This window comes from Nothobranchius furzeri, chromosome 3 (genome assembly GCF_043380555.1).
Source record: "Nothobranchius furzeri strain GRZ-AD chromosome 3, NfurGRZ-RIMD1, whole genome shotgun sequence".
In the NCBI taxonomy this organism is placed as follows: Eukaryota; Metazoa; Chordata; class Actinopteri; order Cyprinodontiformes; family Nothobranchiidae; genus Nothobranchius; species Nothobranchius furzeri.
This window is the reverse complement of record NC_091743.1, coordinates 80736908-80755344: the sequence shown is the minus strand read 5'-3', so window position 1 is coordinate 80755344 and position 18437 is coordinate 80736908. Positions and strand designations below refer to the sequence as shown.

The following is an 18437-nucleotide window of genomic DNA, read 5'->3' as shown; positions in this document are numbered from 1 at the left end:
GCATGCAGACGAACTGACATTTTATTCGTTTCGCACATCGCAGATGTAGCTAAATCACTCAAGAAAAGATTCCCATCTGAACATCTGAGCTGGACACCGCTCAGCGCAGCTCACTGTCAGCGCGTACATAAGGTGCACAGCGAGCTGAAGATGTGGAGAGGGGCTTGGAGCGCGTCGCAGAACCAGAGCGCATGCAGGAAGATTCCTCCGACTGAAGCGAGACTTGTCACTTAGAAAATGTTCCCTGATTATGAAACTTTGGCTGAATAGTGCTTGTTCCTGTCTCCAATGTGGCGACACATCCAGGAGCCTGGCTGAGGAGAGTCCCAGAATCTCACATCCTCGTCAGCTCAGAAAGCACCTATATGATTACGCACAAGCGTGACGCGTCAACCCGGTCACACAGTAAGACCGGGTTGGACCTGTTCAGGTTTACGCAGACAATCTTTACATTTAGAATTGGCATACAGATGTAAAATTAATGCAGTAAAATATAAAGCTTTTTATTTAAATATCCATTCATTATTTTACAAGCACAGAGAGCCGCATCCGATGGATGGAAGAGCCGCGGGTTGCCGACCCCTGGTCTAACGCTATTGGTTAGTTCTGGTCGTCGCTCAGTTTCCTATTGCATGGAGCTCTGCGGGGCAGGGGCCGTGCTTAGCACACACACACAAAACAAGACGTATTGCTAATAAATCACAGTACATGGTAAGATAATCACTTTTACGGATTTCTGAAAAATCATACATGATAACTCCGGAAAGATACTTTTAAGTGAAATCATTAAATTGCACTGTTTGCATGTTACTGGGGCAATATGTTGAGCTTGTTTGAACTAAATATGAATTTAAATTACTGGAAATTTAACAATATTATTGAATGATTATTTCTTTTTTTCTAAACAAATGTAACTGGGATAAATGGATCATGTGACCTCTGGCTGTGAGCAAATGCTTCCTCCTCAGTGTGCGTCCAAATGCAGCAGCGATTCATTTCATTTCCAACTCAAACTCTTCAAAGAAAGAAACCCAGTAGCCCTTTTTTTTGACAAAAACATAAAATACCACATAGTGGGCACCACAGGGAAACAAAAATAAGGCTTCTTTTTAACACTTTAACACTCTAACAAACAACAAATACACATTTTAACAAAAAGACCATTCACAATTCTCTTCCAGCAAGCATTTGCACTGCTCTTCCATAAAGAAAATCCATGTTTGGACTTCAGTCCAAATCAGTGTGTGCATCATGACGTCGCTCAGTCACATGAACTTAGGGCTGAACGATATAGAAAAAAGTATATCGATTAACTTTTTTTATATTGATTGATATCGATAATTATTGATAAATATCTTAAAAATTGTAGAAAATAGTTTACGTGCACCCCTGGCCATTTCATTTTTTGTATTTTGATTTTTTTCTCCACTTCTTCTCACTGCAACATCTTTAGGGCTGCTACAATTGACTATTTTAGTAGTCGACTAATCGTGTCATTCATAAAAGTTTAGCTTATTGCACCAGGATGCTCTAATATACCATCATTAGCTTCTAGTCTAAAGTGTGATCAGCTATGTGCCGTCTATTAATAAAGACAAGATGATCGCTTATGATAAATGACCTGCACTTGTATAGCGCCTCTCAGAGTAAGGACTCCAAAGCACTTAACACTACAGTGTATCATTCATCCACTCACACACACATTCACACACTGATGGTGATAAGCTACGATGTAGCCACAGCTGCCCGACCACCACCAGCAGGCAAGGTGGGTTAAGTGTCTTGCCCAAGGACACAACAGCAGAATTCTCTGTCCGAGCTGGGATCGAACCTGCAACCTTCCGATTACTGTACAACCCGCTCAACCTGTTGAGCTACTGCTGCCTCAAACAACTTTAACTTTGTAACCTGTTGATACAAATGCTACAGTCAGATGGAGGTAGGCACCTAAAACTAAAAATAAATTGTACACAAAAATGACTTGTGTTCACAAGAGGCATGGTGGCAAGGTTTAAGCGCTTCAGCTTCACAACTCATTTGGTTTTACCAGGAGTTTCTCCCATTCTCCAACACAACCGTATTCAACTCACCACCAGGAAGTGATCAGTTGATGAGAATTTAAACATTCTAGTTTTAACCCTGTAAAACAAAGATGGACTGGCCATCGTAGCACCGGGACATTTCCCAGCGCCCTGGCCCCTGAACTGTCCCACTCTGGGATTGCTGCTGGTCAGGTTGGGTTGTGCTTAATTTTTAAATATACAGTTAACTTTGCTGCTCATGATCGCATCTGCCCCACCGAAGCTCACACAATCTGCACATTTCTTTGCCTACACCCCTCTCTCTCTCTCTCTCTCTCTCTCTCTCTCTCTCTCTTACCTCAAGCTGCTTAACACCCTTCTCAGCGTGAATGGATAAACAGCAGCATGCGTCCTTGTCTGCACTGGGTTGGTCCCAGTCTATCCATGCTTTATAGCCAGTGTTCAGTGAGTCACCTGCTCTTTTAGTTACCCCTGTGTTATCTGTTTTGCTTGTGCCAACTCATATCTGGATACAGCTGTGTCAGTGTGAATCGTTTTAATTTTATCAGCCCAGACTTTAAATGAGTGAGTAAATCCTGCTGCAGGCTCCAGCTCTGGAGCTGAGAGATGTGCCGAGTCTAATTCTGGCTCAGTTCTGATGTTTGATGAAGTCTCTGGGCATTCTGGGGGCTTTCCTGTGAGCCGTATGCTTTCTGTTTAAACAGAGGAAAGTTTCCTGCTGATGAAAACACACCTTCTGTTTGCTGTGAATTTACTCAGGATACTTAGGAACTGAAAACTGCAGTCAAACAGACTGCAGTACTCATTTGTTCAGTTGCTTGATCTGGAAAACTCAACTTAATTCAACAATATCATAAAGACCTCCTTTAAGACATCTGGTTCTGGATGTAAAGTCCTTTCATTTGCAGTGTTTATATTTAACAAGCACAATATTTCACAATAATAAAATACTATTGATGCAACACTCCACATAAACATGTTTGAAGGTGTTGCACCTGTTAAATTGTGGCTTTCGTCACTTCAGGAAGACGAAGGTCCCAGCTAAGCTGAGCCTTTAACACACAGAGGAAGTCTGGCTCCAGTCACATTATCTAGTTCAGTTTAATGATGCACAGGTAAGCGCGTTCACTAGTACCAACGATAACATCACCACTACTAGCAATAAGCTCACTAATATACACTACAGGCCAAAAGTTTGGACACACCTTCTCATTCAAGGTGTTTTCTTTATTTTCTTGACCATAACTATTTACAAGGGGGCCAACAGGTGCTAAACACCTCTGGGAACTCCTTCAAGACTGTTGAAAAACCATTTTAGGTGATTACTAGGGATGTCCCGTTCCAATCTTAATATCGAAAGTAATTTGATATCAGCCCAAAAACACTGTATCGGATTATATCGGATGGCATCAAAAGTCTCCGATATAAGCAGTGTATTAAGGTTCACAGTTTTGCAACCAATGGTTAAGAAAAAAATGTCATTTCTTGTTCTCCGATTGAGTAAAATAACGATCAAGCCTTTCATACATTTCCACTCTACGAAATAGGTAAAAGTATAGATTATTTGTGCTGATATCCTATCAGATTGATATCGTTATCGGTCATTACTGAAGGCTGCAATATCGATATCGTATCAGAGGTGGAAAAGTTGTATCTGGACATCCCTAGTGACTACCTCTTGAAGCTCATTAAGAGAATGCCAAGAGTGTGCAAAGCAGTAATCAGAGCAAAGGGTGGCTATTTTGAAGGAAATAGAATATAAATCATGTTTTCAGTTATTTCACCTTTTTTGGTTAAGTAAATAACTCCACATGTGTTCATCAGTGAGAATCTCCCAATGTAAATTGTCATGAAAATAAAGAAAACACATTGAATGAGAAGGTGTGTAGTAGGGCTGCTCAATTAATCGAATTTTAATCACGATTACGATCTGAGTTTTGAACGATTATAAAAAACAAAACAAGCCGATTATTTGCTCCTCCCGCTTGCGCTGCCCCGAGTTGCAAATGAAGCGCTCCTCCCACAGTGTTGCCAATTTAGCGACTTTGACGCTATTTCTAGCAGCTTTTCAGACCCCCTTCTTGACTTTTTAACTTAAAAGTATCTAGTGAACACCTCAGAAACATCTCTGGTAACCCTTAGCTACTTTCTGGATAACTATCGTCGACGTTTCCTGCAGGTTAGCTAAACACCGCCTGCTCTCCGGACCGTTCTTCAGGACATTAGGAAAGGGAATGATGTAGCGATGTCGGTCGCTAAAAAAACAGCTCTCGGAGCCGGCTCCTTGTTGGAGCAACCAGAGTGAGTGACACACACACCGCACCTGCGGACTCCTGAGCCACTAAAAACGGCTAAATGTGCGCGTGCGGCGCGCTAAACACACGTGCAGCTTGCCCCGATTGCTGTGAGACCGGGTTGGGGGTGGGGGGTGCAGCTGTGGTTGGGACAATTATTACATTAACTGATGGACTTGTAAATAAATAGTTTATAAATAAGGTAGAAATAAGTTCCTCACGCTGATAAATAATAACTAATCTCTCTGAGGATACGGTGCTAGTGCACTCTCCTACAGCACCTTGACACGACTAAATACGTATTATGCAATTTTTTGTGACCATCAATTTATTTGCATGTATTTGTTATGAATGCCACAGTATAATTCTTGCTGTCAGTATTTGCAAGATATTGGTATTTGGGTCTGTACTGGTTAGACTTAAATGAGTTAAACCAAGGTCATAGCCCTTGGGTCATAAACTATGAGCTATAAGTATATTGGTCTTTTTATACTGGGAATCAGGAGTTATTTTAGTGATCATCTTGTTTCTTATTTTCGTCCTGATTGTGCCCTGAGCAGTTTTATGACTGAATAAAAACAAATAAAATCAACATAAATTGAAAAATCGTCCTAAATAATCGTGATCTCAATTTCAGTCACCATAATCGTGATTATTATTTTTGCCATAATCGAGCAGCCCTAGTGTGTAGAAACTATTGGCCAGTGATGTATAATATCCTCAGTGGTGTCAATAACAGTTTTAAGTGGTACCAACAATAATCTGAGTGGTTCCAGTAACATTCCAAGTGGGACTAATCCTAACCCCATTGATCAGAGTTTGTATGGCATGCTGCCTACTCCTAAGCTGTGATTACGGTATGTAGCATGTTGATCGTTACAGCAGCCTAGTTTATTGAGACACCTTTCAGTGTGCTAATAATGTGCTCTGCGTAGAACTCAGACACCGTTTTCCTCCCTTCAGTTATGTCACATCCATCTTATCCACAGCAGTCATTAAAACTTGCCTTAAGGAGGAGAAAACCTCTGAACCAACCTGAACATTTGTGTGTATCATCACTTTATTTCTGTCCTCCAACATCACTGAAGAGGAAATGTTCCACATTCTTGGCTCATACAACCCCAGGCTCCAGGATCATTTAAACAATACGACGGGCAATCTGTCACTGTCATTTATTCACTCAGCACTGCAGAACATAAACACACATTCTGCCTCTTCTAACTGAACTGTGTTGTTGTGTGTTTTTGACAAATATAGTAACATACAAAGCATTCAGCTTTACATAAGCATCAGTCATATGTCTCAGCTGTAGTGACGGTTTTGTTTATTACTGCTGATATAAATTCTGTCTTCTGTTTGCTGGAAACAAACAGCATGCAGTCTTATTTTACATCCTAATCTATTCAGAGATGAAGCGCCTGGATGGTGTACGTGATACTCTGTAAGTGCTCCCTCACAGTCAGACTTAAATGAAGTGAGAATCACTGTGTTGTACAGTAAAACCCATTTCATAGTAAAATGGAAAACATGCTCAGTTTACTTGGAACATCCCCAAAGTGTTCAAGCAGGACCACTTGGCCACATGCTTTGAACACTTCGGTAAATAGGAGAGCCTTCAGCTGATTACCATCTGGTGGTGAATTTGACCAGATGTCCGGGGAAGACCCCGCGTAGATCTGGAAGGCCCAATTGAGTAGTAAGAGTCTCCTGGGACGAATCTGTCAAGACCACCTCTCAATGGAAATGGGGGATTGAGCCTAAATCAGTTTTGTTCTGCTCTCCTATTGTTGAAAGACTATTGATCATCCCTAAAGAGGTTCTTGCAAACTGTCTGGAGAAAGAGTAAGTAACTCACTCACACAGTTTACAGTGGGGAAGCAGAGCTGCTGAAGACAACTGGATACATAGTCACGTGAAGAAGGGTTGAAAAGATCCTCAATCTCACCAACACACATTCCATTGAGGAACCAGAGCTGGGAGAGCTCATGCTGAAACGATTGCTTCGTGGGGCTTCGCGGTGCTTTGCAGCTGATGTGACCGAGAGCGTAGGTTAACAAGGGCGTTGATTAGAAGCGCTCGTCGTTCCACGGCGTTTCGCGACACTTCGTCCTGCTTCCGTGTCTCGTGTGTTCTGGGTGTAAGTCGACTTATGGAGCAGAAATTACCAAAGTAGTTAAACATTTAAGTAGTGGAGGTGCCCCAGGAATGACAAAATCTGTCCTAAAAAATAGCATTTGACTGTCTGGGTTGATGCACCTCTTTAATATTGGCAGCATATTGGAAGCAGAGGTAGTGCCTGTGCTTGTAGTGGGATAACAAGCTTCTACCTCCCTGGAAAATCTACTCTAAATTACTGGAGAAGAGAGGCTGTTTCTTCGCCATCTTAAGCGGAGCCAGCTGAAGCGGTTTGAGCTTGTGGTTTGCACGCCCACTGACCACTTCCCCGAGGAAGGGTTTCCAGGGATGCCTTCTGAGAGAAGACCCCTAGCTTGGATCCCAGAGCTGGTAAAAGTGAGTAGGGTTGGTAAAGTTTGGGCTTCCATGCTTGGGCTGCTGCATCTGAGACCTGGATCTGAATAAGAGAGAGAAAAAGACTGCCCCCCAGAGGAGCTGGCCCAAGTGGCAGGGGAGAGGTAAGTCTGCTTAGGCTGCTGCCCCCGCTACCCGACCACAGATAAGTGGCTGAAAACAGATTGGATGTATGGTTTTATGTACACAAAGAGGGGACGTTTATTCTGATCAGGTTTATACTCTTGAATATTCATGTTTGAGGATCTTTGAAATGTTTCTTGGTTCTAAATTTGTTTTTGTTTTCAGGTTTTACTGCAGATCTTTATTTTCCTTTCAGGTTTTTTATTTATTTAAGTTTACCTGGTAATGAAATGGCGGACGTCAGTCATTTGACAGAGACTTGACTTGAAACCAAAGCCACATGTTTGCTGGGCCTATGATGTCAGATTAACTTTGCCCCTTCCACACTTTGTAATACTGAATATTTGTTTGTCTTGTCCTGTTTCATCAGTGCCTGGTGTTTGAAGATGCACCTAATGGGGTTCAGGCAGCGCTTGCTGCAGGAATGCAGGTGGTGATGATTCCTGATGACAACCTGGACCCAAGCCTTACCCAGGGGGCTACACTCAGACTCAGGAGCATGGAGAAGTTTGATCCACAGCTCTTTGGCTTGCCGGTGTATGACTGAACCAGTTGCCCAAGTCAGACTGGTTTGGGTTATGTTTCTGTACCCATCCTATGAAAGGAACAAATGGTGCTTTCTGAGTTAATGAGAACATCGTGGCCCACCCCAGACCTCCCTGTCAGCTGATCCAGTCAGACAAGACTGTCTCTCATCTTTCTTGGGGGAGGGGTTAATTAATTAAACAGTGCAATTAATGTTCAATTGACAGCTCTGTGGTCAAAGTAAACACCTGAATTTCTGTATAACAGAGTTAAGCCTGTTTCTAATCCGTTGGTCAACAGACTGAAGTCTCTGGATCATTGGAAGTTTTGCTTTGGTTACTGAGCTGTTGACAGCCTAGACCATTATTGTGTCATTATGTTGGAGTTCATTAAGCGGTTGAGTTCTTTAAATGTTATTATGTCATTAAAGCTATTTAAATGTGTTCCGTTGGCATTTATTACTTGTGGTGGTGGTGGGGGTGGGGGATGGGGGGGCTGGTTCTCTCCATGACAGCCTTGCTGGTTTGGGGAAACTATGCTTCTTCACCTTGGGTTGGTTGTCCTGCACCAACTTCATGTGATCACTGGATTGAAAGCTGGAAATCATGTTTATCATCCTTATCAACTTTATATAGCACATTCCAACTGCCAGAAGGCAAGCCAAAGAGCTGTACATGCATTAAAAACATAGCTGACCCATTCAATGGTCTACAAAAATAGTCATAACAAATAAGACCAGATAAAAGCAGGAGATGAGAGCAACGAATGACAATAATAAAAAAAACAAGATAAAGTAAGTGAAGTAAGACTGAATTAAAATGAGCTAAATGATCTAAAAATATGGCTAGCTGGTGTGCTGAGGGAACGCCACTGTGTAAAAGTGAGTCTTCATCAGACTCTTAAAAACCGGCAGTGGGGGTGCTTGTCAGACCTCGAGTGGAAGACCATTCCATATTTTGGGGGCCAACACTGAAAAAGCCCTGCCTCCTCTAGTTGAGCATTTTGGTCTTGGGTAAACTAGTAGGTCTCGCTGTGATGACTGACCTAAGCACATGGGATGGTTTATATTGGGTGAGTAACTCAGTCAAATAACTTGGAGCACAGCCCTGCAGAGACTTGAAAACAAAAACAAGTATAAGACAGGTGTGATGTGTTCCCGCTTTCTGGTGCCGGTGTTCCGACTATTCGTGCTCCCCGTCGAAATGTGCTACTTTGGGGAAATGCACAGGCTGATTGTTGTGTCACAGGCTGTTCACAAGTCGAGACGCACTATCTGTGGAAGTTTACGTTTAATCTCGCCACTTATCTAGTTACTTTCAACTCGTCGAAGGTCACAGTAAGTATTTCTTTAAGTTGTTTTATTAAATTACTGCCTGCTGTATGTTTACCTGACAGTTAGCTTCTAAATGGCTTCTAAAATGTCATTATTATTATTATACTGTAAACCTGAAATTTCTCCTATTTACAGTTTCTGAAGGAGTCCCAAATTAATATCCAAAAGTTTTATATTATACATTTAATAAATTTATCATAGTTGTGTAATAATCTCCAAAATTATACATTCAAACAAATAACTATAAGTATTGGGGAAAGCATGTTTGTTCTATGTGGATTAATTTGTCTAATAAAGGATTAGGTAGAGAAATAGAACGGTAAGAGCTAACGTCTTACAAATCTCCATTTTTATGAATCACTTTCTCGACATAGGTGAAAGTAATAGATAAATCGTCATTGTTCTGAGAATATTCAAATGTTTTTAGCTACTAAGGGGTTAATTTTTATGAAATGACTAAACTGCTTCTAACACTATCCACTTTTTTCATGAAATAAATTAACAGTACCTACCGATTTTCAGTAAACCTGGACATACTGAATCAGCTGTTGAAATGCGCATTGGTAGGAAAATTCGACGAGGAAGCACGGATAGTCAGAACACCGGTCAGGAATCTAGCAGCAGCGTTTTGTGCAAGCTGCAGTCGATCAAGTTTAGCCTTGCTAACTCCGGCGTAAAAGGAGTTGCAGTAGTCTAGGCGAGAAGTAATAAAAGCATGGACTATGTTCTCCAGATGAGCTTGTGACACTATGGCTTGATCCTGGATAAACGGCGAAGATGAAAAAAACAAGAATGCACCACTCCATTTTATGAGTCTCTAGCTTTAGTGATGCATTCAACTTTACACCCAGATTAATGACTAGCTCTTTTTTATAAGGGGCCAGCGAAGAGAACTCAATTTCCTGTTTAGAGGCATGACTAGCACTTACACTAAAAACGATTACCTCTGTTTTGCCCTCATTAAAACTTAAGAAGCTGGAGGCGGTGCGCGCACGGCTGCGGGGGAAAGGGAGACGAGTGGCAGTGCTGGAGCGAAATGCAAGCAGCTGCAGCTGTCTCAGACTCGTTCTACATATATTCACAGGACACTAATAGAGGACTCTCTAGTCCCTGAGAGAGGCACTAACTGTAGGAAGCAGCAGAAACAGTAAATAAAACTTGCCCACCAGACCATCCACTAGATGGCAGTAGCCATGCATGGGACTTGCTACAGCTGGTTTTTGATGAAAGTACTAATCCTAAAACTCTACCTGGACACTGAGCCCAGAAATAGTCTTAGGCCTCTTCTGAATTGAGCGTATGCAGACGTTTCAGTTTGGGCTCTGCTGTTCCCCTGAGCGAAGATGGATTGAACCCTCCATCTGGAAGCTGTGATGTAAGTGTTGCTGCATTTATTCCTGTGTTGTGTTATATTTGACAGCATCACTTCAGGTCAGCAGGAGCTGAACAAATGAGTCCCTCCTTTTTGGTCATAGAGCAACTGTGATAGCATGGATCAGTCTGTGTAGCAATCACAGACTGTTTTTGAAGGTGAGATCGCTGATGGATGAAAGGATTGCACATTAATATAACCATGTCTATTTAATGATTAAACGCTGTGAGAAAACACTACAGCTGGCTTGATTTAAAGGATATTAAATAAGATATCTTCTGTCAGGTTTCCCCCTGAGTTAAACCAAAGAGTATGAGAGGTTTTTATGTTAAACCATTTCAAACAACGTGATGATAATTAATAACAGTAAACTGTAAACAGGTGTTTCACATTAACTAACCTGCCCCTCGTGTGTACTGTGTTATTGTTAAAGGGTAGTCTGTGTGTTTTAATATTTATTTATATAACCTTTATTCATCAATCAGCTCCTCTAAATCTGAGACCATGGTCTTGATTCGGAAAAGGGTAGAATGCCTTCTCCGGGTCAGGGATGAGGTCCTGCCCCAAGTGGAGGAGTTTAAGTATCTCGGGGTCTTGTTCACGAGTGAGGGAAAGCTGGAGCATGAGATCAGTAGGCGGATTGGTGCTGCGTCTGCAGTCATGCGGGCGTTGTACCGGTCTGTCGTGGTGAGGAGAGAGCTGAGTCAGAAGGCGAAGCTCTCAATTTACCGGTCAATCTACGTTCCTACCCTCACCTATGGTCATGAGCTTTGGGTAGTGACCGAAAGAACGAGATCACGGATACAAGCGGCTGAAAATGAGTTTTCTCCGCAAAGTGGCTGGGCTCTCCCTTAGAGATAGCGTGAGAAGCTCGGTCATCTGGGAGGGGCTCGGAGTAGATTCGCTGCACCTCCACATCGAGAGGAGTCAGTTGAGGTGGCTCGAGCATCTGGTCTGGATGCTTCCCTGGTGAGGTTTTCTGGGCACGTCCAACCAGGAGGAGACCTTAAAGATGTCCCAGGACACGTTGGAGGGACTATGTCTCTCACCTGGCCAGGGTCTTCCCCGGAGGAGCTGGCCCAAGTGGCTGGGGAGAGGGAAGTCTGGGCCTCTCGACTTAGGCTACTGCCCCCGCGACCCGACTCCAGATAAGCAGATGAAAATGGATGGACGGATAACTGTAAAATAATAATGTGTGTTTTCTTTTATCATGCTTTATGCTTTTATTCTTAAAGGTTTTCCCATTTATTATTTTCTTACTGACAGCTGCTGTTTTGCAGAAGCCTCATAAAGAGACTTAAAGTGTTGTGAACCAGCCACAAGGACGAGTCTGCTGACGCACGGAGAAATGCGTTTTCTGTTGATAAAGACTTAACTGTATATGCAACTTTGTTTTGTGATATGGTGTGCAAATGTCACCGAGATACTGAGAGCTGTTGATTTCCCCCATCCTTTAGGTCAGCTCTCAGGCATGTAACTAGGGAACGCCCAGCTTTGAATAAATACAGGTTGCTCGGATCGGAAGGCAGAATGGTTTTTGGAGGATCTGCCGGTGCAGTGGAGACTGTGCTGGTCGGACCGTATTCCATTCTCCTCGAGCTTCAAACAGAATTCTGACTTTGTCTCTCTTTCCTTGTGTTTGTTGTATGGTGTCTTAGGTGTGTAAACCTGACAATAACCTTCATTTATCCAGATGAGTCGACTGAGAACTCATTCTCTTTTACAACGATGATCTGGCCGAGAGGCAGCAGCAACAGACGTAGTTAGCTTTACAATTAAGAAAATCAATAATAATTAGTAGTCATAAAAGCATGTATGTAAAGTGGATCAGAAAATCTCAGCTGCTTTCAGTCAGCTGATCTCAAACATTCTTAGAGATGCACTTTATAAACACTGGTGGGCCTTTCGTGGTTACCAGCTGGTGTTTATCGATCCTGATTGTGTACAACTCTAGTGTTTAACAAATACAAATAGAATATCACTAAACGGTGCTCACAAGCAGTGACTGTGCTGAAAAGTCTTTTTCTAACAGACGTGACAATAAAATGAGATAAACTGTGATCTGTTGAGGTAAAAGTTCCGCCTGCTCTCTGATCCTCTACCAAACACACAATCTAACCAGTCTGAGCCCTCTGGCTGTGCAAAGCCCCGAGAGCCAGTCAGAACTAGAACAGTTCCTTTCTATCTGCTGCTGGGCCGCTCACTGTGTCAACGACCAAAGGAGGCAATTAACAAAACGTCTCAGAAGGGTCACAGAAAAGTTCTGGAAGGGTTCCAACAAGGTTCCTAAAGACGCTGGTTTACTGGGGAATTCACAACATTTCTAGGTGGGTTTCAGACTGGTTCATGAAGGGTTCCTAAAAGGTTATCGATGAGTATCAAATATGTTCTAAAAGAAACAAACTCCAGAACATTTCCTGCTAGGTTCTAGATGCATTCTACAAAGGTTCTTAAAGGACTGCAAGATAGTTACAGAGGGGTAAAAGTGGCGGATGTGGCCCGCGGGCCGCCAGATGAGGTTCATTGCCCTAGAGGAATCTGAGAACCAATAAACTCTCTGAACGCTGTTTATAGTGAGACACTGGTCTTGTTGTCACTGGGTCAGCTGGTGCTGGTCTGCTCAGGAAGTCAGCCTTGTGACGTGCAGAAGAACATCTTCCCTCTCATCTCTGGACTCGGACCTGTTTAAAGAAGTTTCCAGCTTTAAAGACAAATGGCTTCTTTCTAGCGGCTGTTCTTCGGCCTGTGGCGACAGCAGATCAGACAAACAGAACCGGCGACAGCCTTTCTCTGCTAAAGTCTGTCAGGGAGCTCGTGGCAATCCATTGTCCTCTCTTAAGAACAGATTTGCATTCTCCCCACCTTTGCCGATCTTGTACCCTTGCCACAAACGCTTTGAACTTGAGTTGTGCCTGAGAGTGAGGAGTGCCGGAGGAGGATGGGAGGAGGCAGCACAGATAGCTCCCTGACATGTTTCCAGGCCCGTGCTCTCGTGTGCTCGCCACTGATAGATGAGAGTGGCCGAGGGACACATTCATCTTCAACGTCAGCCTTTATTTCCGGACCTTATCAGAGCTCAGACAAACGGCTTCTTTTACAGGCAAAGTCACAACTCTGGACGGCAGGCGGAGACGTTACAAGGATGACCTCGTTTCCAATGATAAACCTTTTCTTTTTTCCTTTAGAGGTAAACAAACAGGCTGAAATCCTTCCTCCTCGTCTCAGACACGTGTTTCACGGATGCTGAGGTTCTGAGTGACCATCACATTTCTGGCAGATTAGGGAACAAAGTCTCTCATTTCTTTGTACGTTAAATTAAAAGTCCTCAGCAACCCAGAGGACCCAGACAGTCCTGTATGCAGTGCATTAAAGAATCCGCTAATGTTTGATTTATTGACAGATACAAACACATAAAGTTTCCATCTAAAATGTTTATTTTAGCTTCTGTTTGGCCTTAAGTGATTTCTGGACTAAAACAGATAACTAGGCTCATTGTGAGGTTTCCAGCGCTTTAGATGGACTCCTCTATTCTCTCCATTCTCAGCATCAAGCAGAAGCTGATCTCCAGTCTGCGTATCTCTGAAGCACAGGCCGGCTCTGAGCAGCAGCGAGGAAGTCCACCATCAGATGAAAGGAGCTCTGCAGTCAGACGCTCCTCTGTCGGTGTGCACGCTCAACTTGAACCAAAAGGGATTTTTCTGAGTCGAGGACTCTAAAAGACTCTGTTTTTATGAAACTTGATGCTTCTTCAGTGATGCAAATGGGCCTCATGTTTTATTCAGTTACAGGTAATGAGAGCAGACGTGGGATTAAAGAAACGGGTGACACAGAGGACAAATGATTCATTCAAACAGGACTTAATGCGCAGTAAAGTCAAACTGTATCACATAGAGATGCTTTGTGGCATAAAGTAAAACTTTGGTTTCTCAAAGGGCTCATTTGCAGGAAGAATGCATCTTTGTTCATGTGTAAATGTTATTTTAGTAGGAAAATGGGAGGAAAAGGACAAGAAGAGGTGTTTTAGAAGAACCCAGGTCAAAGTTCACTTAGTAGTGTAATTATGCAGCTTCGGTTCACAACAGAAAGCAACAGGTCCAGATTTGAACCCAGTTGTAACACAATTAGATTCAACAGATTAGAAAATGTAATTTAGTCAAATTTGCCCTATGTAAGGTATAGTAGGGTGGCCACCTCCACTTCCAATTAAGTTGTGCTGTTGTGTGAAATTGGTTGGCCTATCGCCAGCTGAGGGTGCAATTTAAAGAGAGTCTTACTCCATCAGCCTCTCTCTCTCTCTCTCTCTCTCTCGATTTCTGCTCGCCACCCTGTTCGCCGTACACAAACAGTCTACATGCATGTATGTGCACTCTGTGCCACACATCGGCTGTCTTGGACTTTAAATTTGAATTAACATCACACCACCATAAAGGAAACCAGCAGACTGCAGCACTGAAGCATCCTAAGGTGACAGTGGAAAGGAAAACTTCACTTTGGACAGGAAGAAACCTCCAGCAGAACCAGAATGGACAGGGCTAGGGTCCGAGAGGACAAGACAGAGACATAAATAAACCAGGACAGAAGTAGTTGTTGTCCTTTTTGTACCTGTCATGCTCTGACAGCACGTCTGGTGCCATTCGACGCAAGAGCATTTTAATTCTACAACAGGAAGGATGTGAACTGCTTTGGTTGTGTCCCCGTACACGGTTATCGTCTACCAGCACCATAACCCCATGCGTGAAGCACCAGGCAGGGGTTTCTCTTCATTTCAAAATCAGGGCGAAAAAATTTATTTGCAGCAACAAGGTAAGTCAACACATTCTCACAGCCAAAACTGACGAACAGTGACCGAGCGTTTCTTTCTGACGTGTTGGGGCTCCAAAAGCGTCGGGAGGTGACACTCTGTGCCAGAGCGTCTCTTTCCGATGGTTGGAGGTTAAATGTCAGTGAAATGCCAGCTTGGTTGCCCTTCGTCAGTTTTAGACGCTTTGGGTGTGAGAACGTGTTGGGTAAATACAAAAATGGTGAGTAAAGCCAGTACAGTAAGGATTGTGGTCAGGATGTCATCCAGCTGTCTAAGCCTATAAGAGCATATCTAAAGGGATGAGGTTTCTCCTGTTTTCTACATCAGCTTGCTGTAAGATGCAGGACTGAGTTTAAATTTGGACTTATATCTTCTTGCTCCTTGCAAATTTCAGCCCCAGCTCTTCTTGTTCCAGATCTTTCTATAAGCACTTTGTTCTCAGACTGCAGGTTTGGTTCCTGGAATATCTAAAGGTACAACATGAGGCAGAGCTTTTAGTTATCAGGCTCCTTTCTGATGCTACCAGGTTCCATCTATGAGCTAGCTGCTATGTTTGAATTAGTGAATCTAAACTTTATCGTCAGATCACGCGCGTACAGTGATTCCTCTGGTGTGTTCACATGTGAGACGATAACCAGCCACAGGTGGGGGCTTCCGATGATAATAAAACGTCTGAGTCTGTTTCTTTCACCGAAGGAAACATTTATTATCTGCAGAAAATGAGTGAAGGAGTTTTTAATGGATCCTGAAACCCACAACTGATTATTTCAGTGTTACAACACTGACAGGCTGCAAACAGCTTCTCAGAGTCCCATTAAATTTCTCTCAGCTCTCCCACACAACCTTGAAAACCCAGCTGAATACTGAACACACCACAAGGCTCAAAAGGCATTTACTTACCAGTTTCCCTCACTGGTTGCAGCACGTAGAAGGAAACACCACGTGAGACATAAGCCTGGTTCATGCTTCTCCGTCAGCTCCGCAAGGGACAGACACGCACGGATTGACGGAAGCGTTTTGCTCTCATACTTCTCCGTCTCCTGGAGAGTGTTGCAAAGCAAATCCCGGCAGGACAACAGAGGGCGTAGCGCTGTTCTGTGGTATCCTGTCATGTATCTGGTCCAAGATAGTGTGTTTATATTGTGTTTTTTTGTATATAAGAGACTTTTTAACACTGACAAATTTGTCTCTCACTCTCCTCCACCTCTTCATGCACTCGCCACCTCTAAACCCACGTTTCCTGTAATTTCTGTCCACAAATAAAACGCTTGCTGCGTATCTTTTCACTCCTCCAGTCACGGGGGAATTAAAGTTCAAATTTTAGAGTTTTTTCGTGAGGTATTCTTCAAGCATCCCCGTGTCTGCCGCTAGTTATCCTCGGCTCTGTTGATGTTTTTGAGGGCGCAATGGCGGCGGTGTAGACGACAGCGGTGCCCTGACCAATCACAAGCTTACGTTCTCCATCTCATTCGACGGATGTTTATAAAAGTGGGCTTGACTCCATACGTACTTGCGTGCCTGCTGGGGCCCTACGCAAGGACGTATAATGGCGTTGCGTGTCTCCGCACTGACGCAGACGGAGAAGCATGAATCAGCCTTTATTGTACATAAAAACATCAGAGTTTAATAAACTAATTACAAACAGTCTAGTCAGAGCTGAAGATCCATTCTGAATGAGGTCAGATCCTAGACCTGTATAATGACTTAGATTTGATTCGGTGTGTGTCCCTTAATGGGAGAGGATGGTGTGTAACCACGACGATGAGTTTGCCTAAGCTCCAGAGCTACAGATAAAGGTCACTCTACTATTAATTATCACTCTGTTCAGAGATTTGAGCTGCACAGCTGGGTGGAATAGAGCGGGGGTGGGGCGCTCAAGCAATCACAGAAAAATTAAGTGTTACTATTTTAATGTGAAAGGGGTGTGAACCATGGTTAACAAAGATGATGTACCAACGCTCAGTAATGGAGCCTCATGTACAAAGGTCTCCCGACCAAAAGATCAAATCTGACCCCACCCACAGCTTTCTGTGGGGCATTCCTGAAGCCAAATGGGCGGTTCCCACCGCTTGGCCGTGTAACTCATGTTGTCACTACCGCCAAATCCCAAAATGAGCAAAGAGGGGGGAGCTGAGTGTGGGACTGTGAGGGTAGGAGTAAATGACTCACACCTATCAAACTCTACGGGCGACACGGAGCTAGGAGCCAACAAGGGTTTCGGGCTTCTTTAGCCAGAGTCGGTATTTACCATTTAAAAAGGGTCTAGTTTCCTCTTCCAACAAATGAAACAGCAGATTCAATCAGTTACATTTGTTCTGACTGACTCATGTCTGCCTTTGAACAGCAGTGTTAAAGTTGGGAATTTAAAAAAAAGCACTTTTATTTGAGGAAGAGCAACAGACTTTGAGGACTTCTTTTTTAATCAGCTCCTATAATGAATTCTCTTTCTAACCATAATAGTCATTTAGTGTGTCCCATTGCACAGGTGCTATGGTGGTAGTGTGTAGAGAAGCTCAGTGTGGGGTGCAGATTAGATTAATCTGGGACACGCCAGTAATTAATAGCTGAAAATTTACTCATTTTAGCACACACTTGCTCAAGGAAATTATTTTAAAATATGAAAAAGTTGCAAAGTATCCCATTAAAAAACACATTCACTCATTTTTCGCAACATATTTGCAGTGGTTTCTTATATAAATGAATGGCTTGTGAATCGAGGGCAAAAAGCTCTGGTGCTCTTGTTTCAGGAAGTACAGGTTAGTCAGATAATGGAAGCTGAAAAAAGCAGGATTTAGGAGCCTTATTTCCTGATAAACGAACTTCTGTCCTCTGATTGGCTAACGGCACTGACTCCATGAATGTAAGTTGACAGTTTGGTCTTTCTGACCCGAGCTTTTTCCCCCATCTATTTTCTATCTGTGGCTAATGCAGGAAATAGGGGTAGAACACCATTTTCCTGTTCCACCTGAGTGTTAAACTCAGAGTGACTGATCCAGTATCAAAAATAACAAGTATAAAAGGGTTTCTCAGTGAATTTGGTCTTTAACAATAATGCTCTAACCCAGCTGTACTCAATAGGCAGTCCTTCTTTGTGACCCCTGAACCGCCAGTCCTCCTCTGCAGCACACCTTCTATCTGTTTTACATATGAACGCAGTAAGGATCATTCATCTTGCACGTTACAGATTTTGCATGAACTCACTGTTTTTAGACTATAAGTAAAAAAAAAAGTCACAGCTTTATACGGTATAACAGCTCTGGAGCCCAATCACCAGGGGCCTCATTTATAAAGCTTGCTTACGCACAAAACGGGGTCAGAAAACTGCGTAAGCAACTTTCCACGCCATCTTTGGAATTTGTAAAAAGCAAACTTAGCGAGAAAATGTGCGCAACTTTAAGTTGACTAAGGACCTGGCTTA

General features: G+C 43.0%; 1 protein-coding gene across 1 annotated transcript in view; it reads left to right on the top strand.

Moving 5' to 3' along the window:
* pudp (pseudouridine 5'-phosphatase) overlaps positions 1-7956 on the top strand; it is a 36646-nt gene extending 28690 nt beyond the window's left edge. Inside the window, exon 4 of the mRNA XM_015957815.3 lies at positions 7359-7956. Coding sequence (XP_015813301.3) covers positions 7359-7535 — 177 coding nt within the window. The 3' untranslated portion in view covers positions 7536-7956. The remainder of the gene's footprint in view (positions 1-7358) is intronic.
* Positions 7957-18437: the final 10481 nt, after the last annotated feature.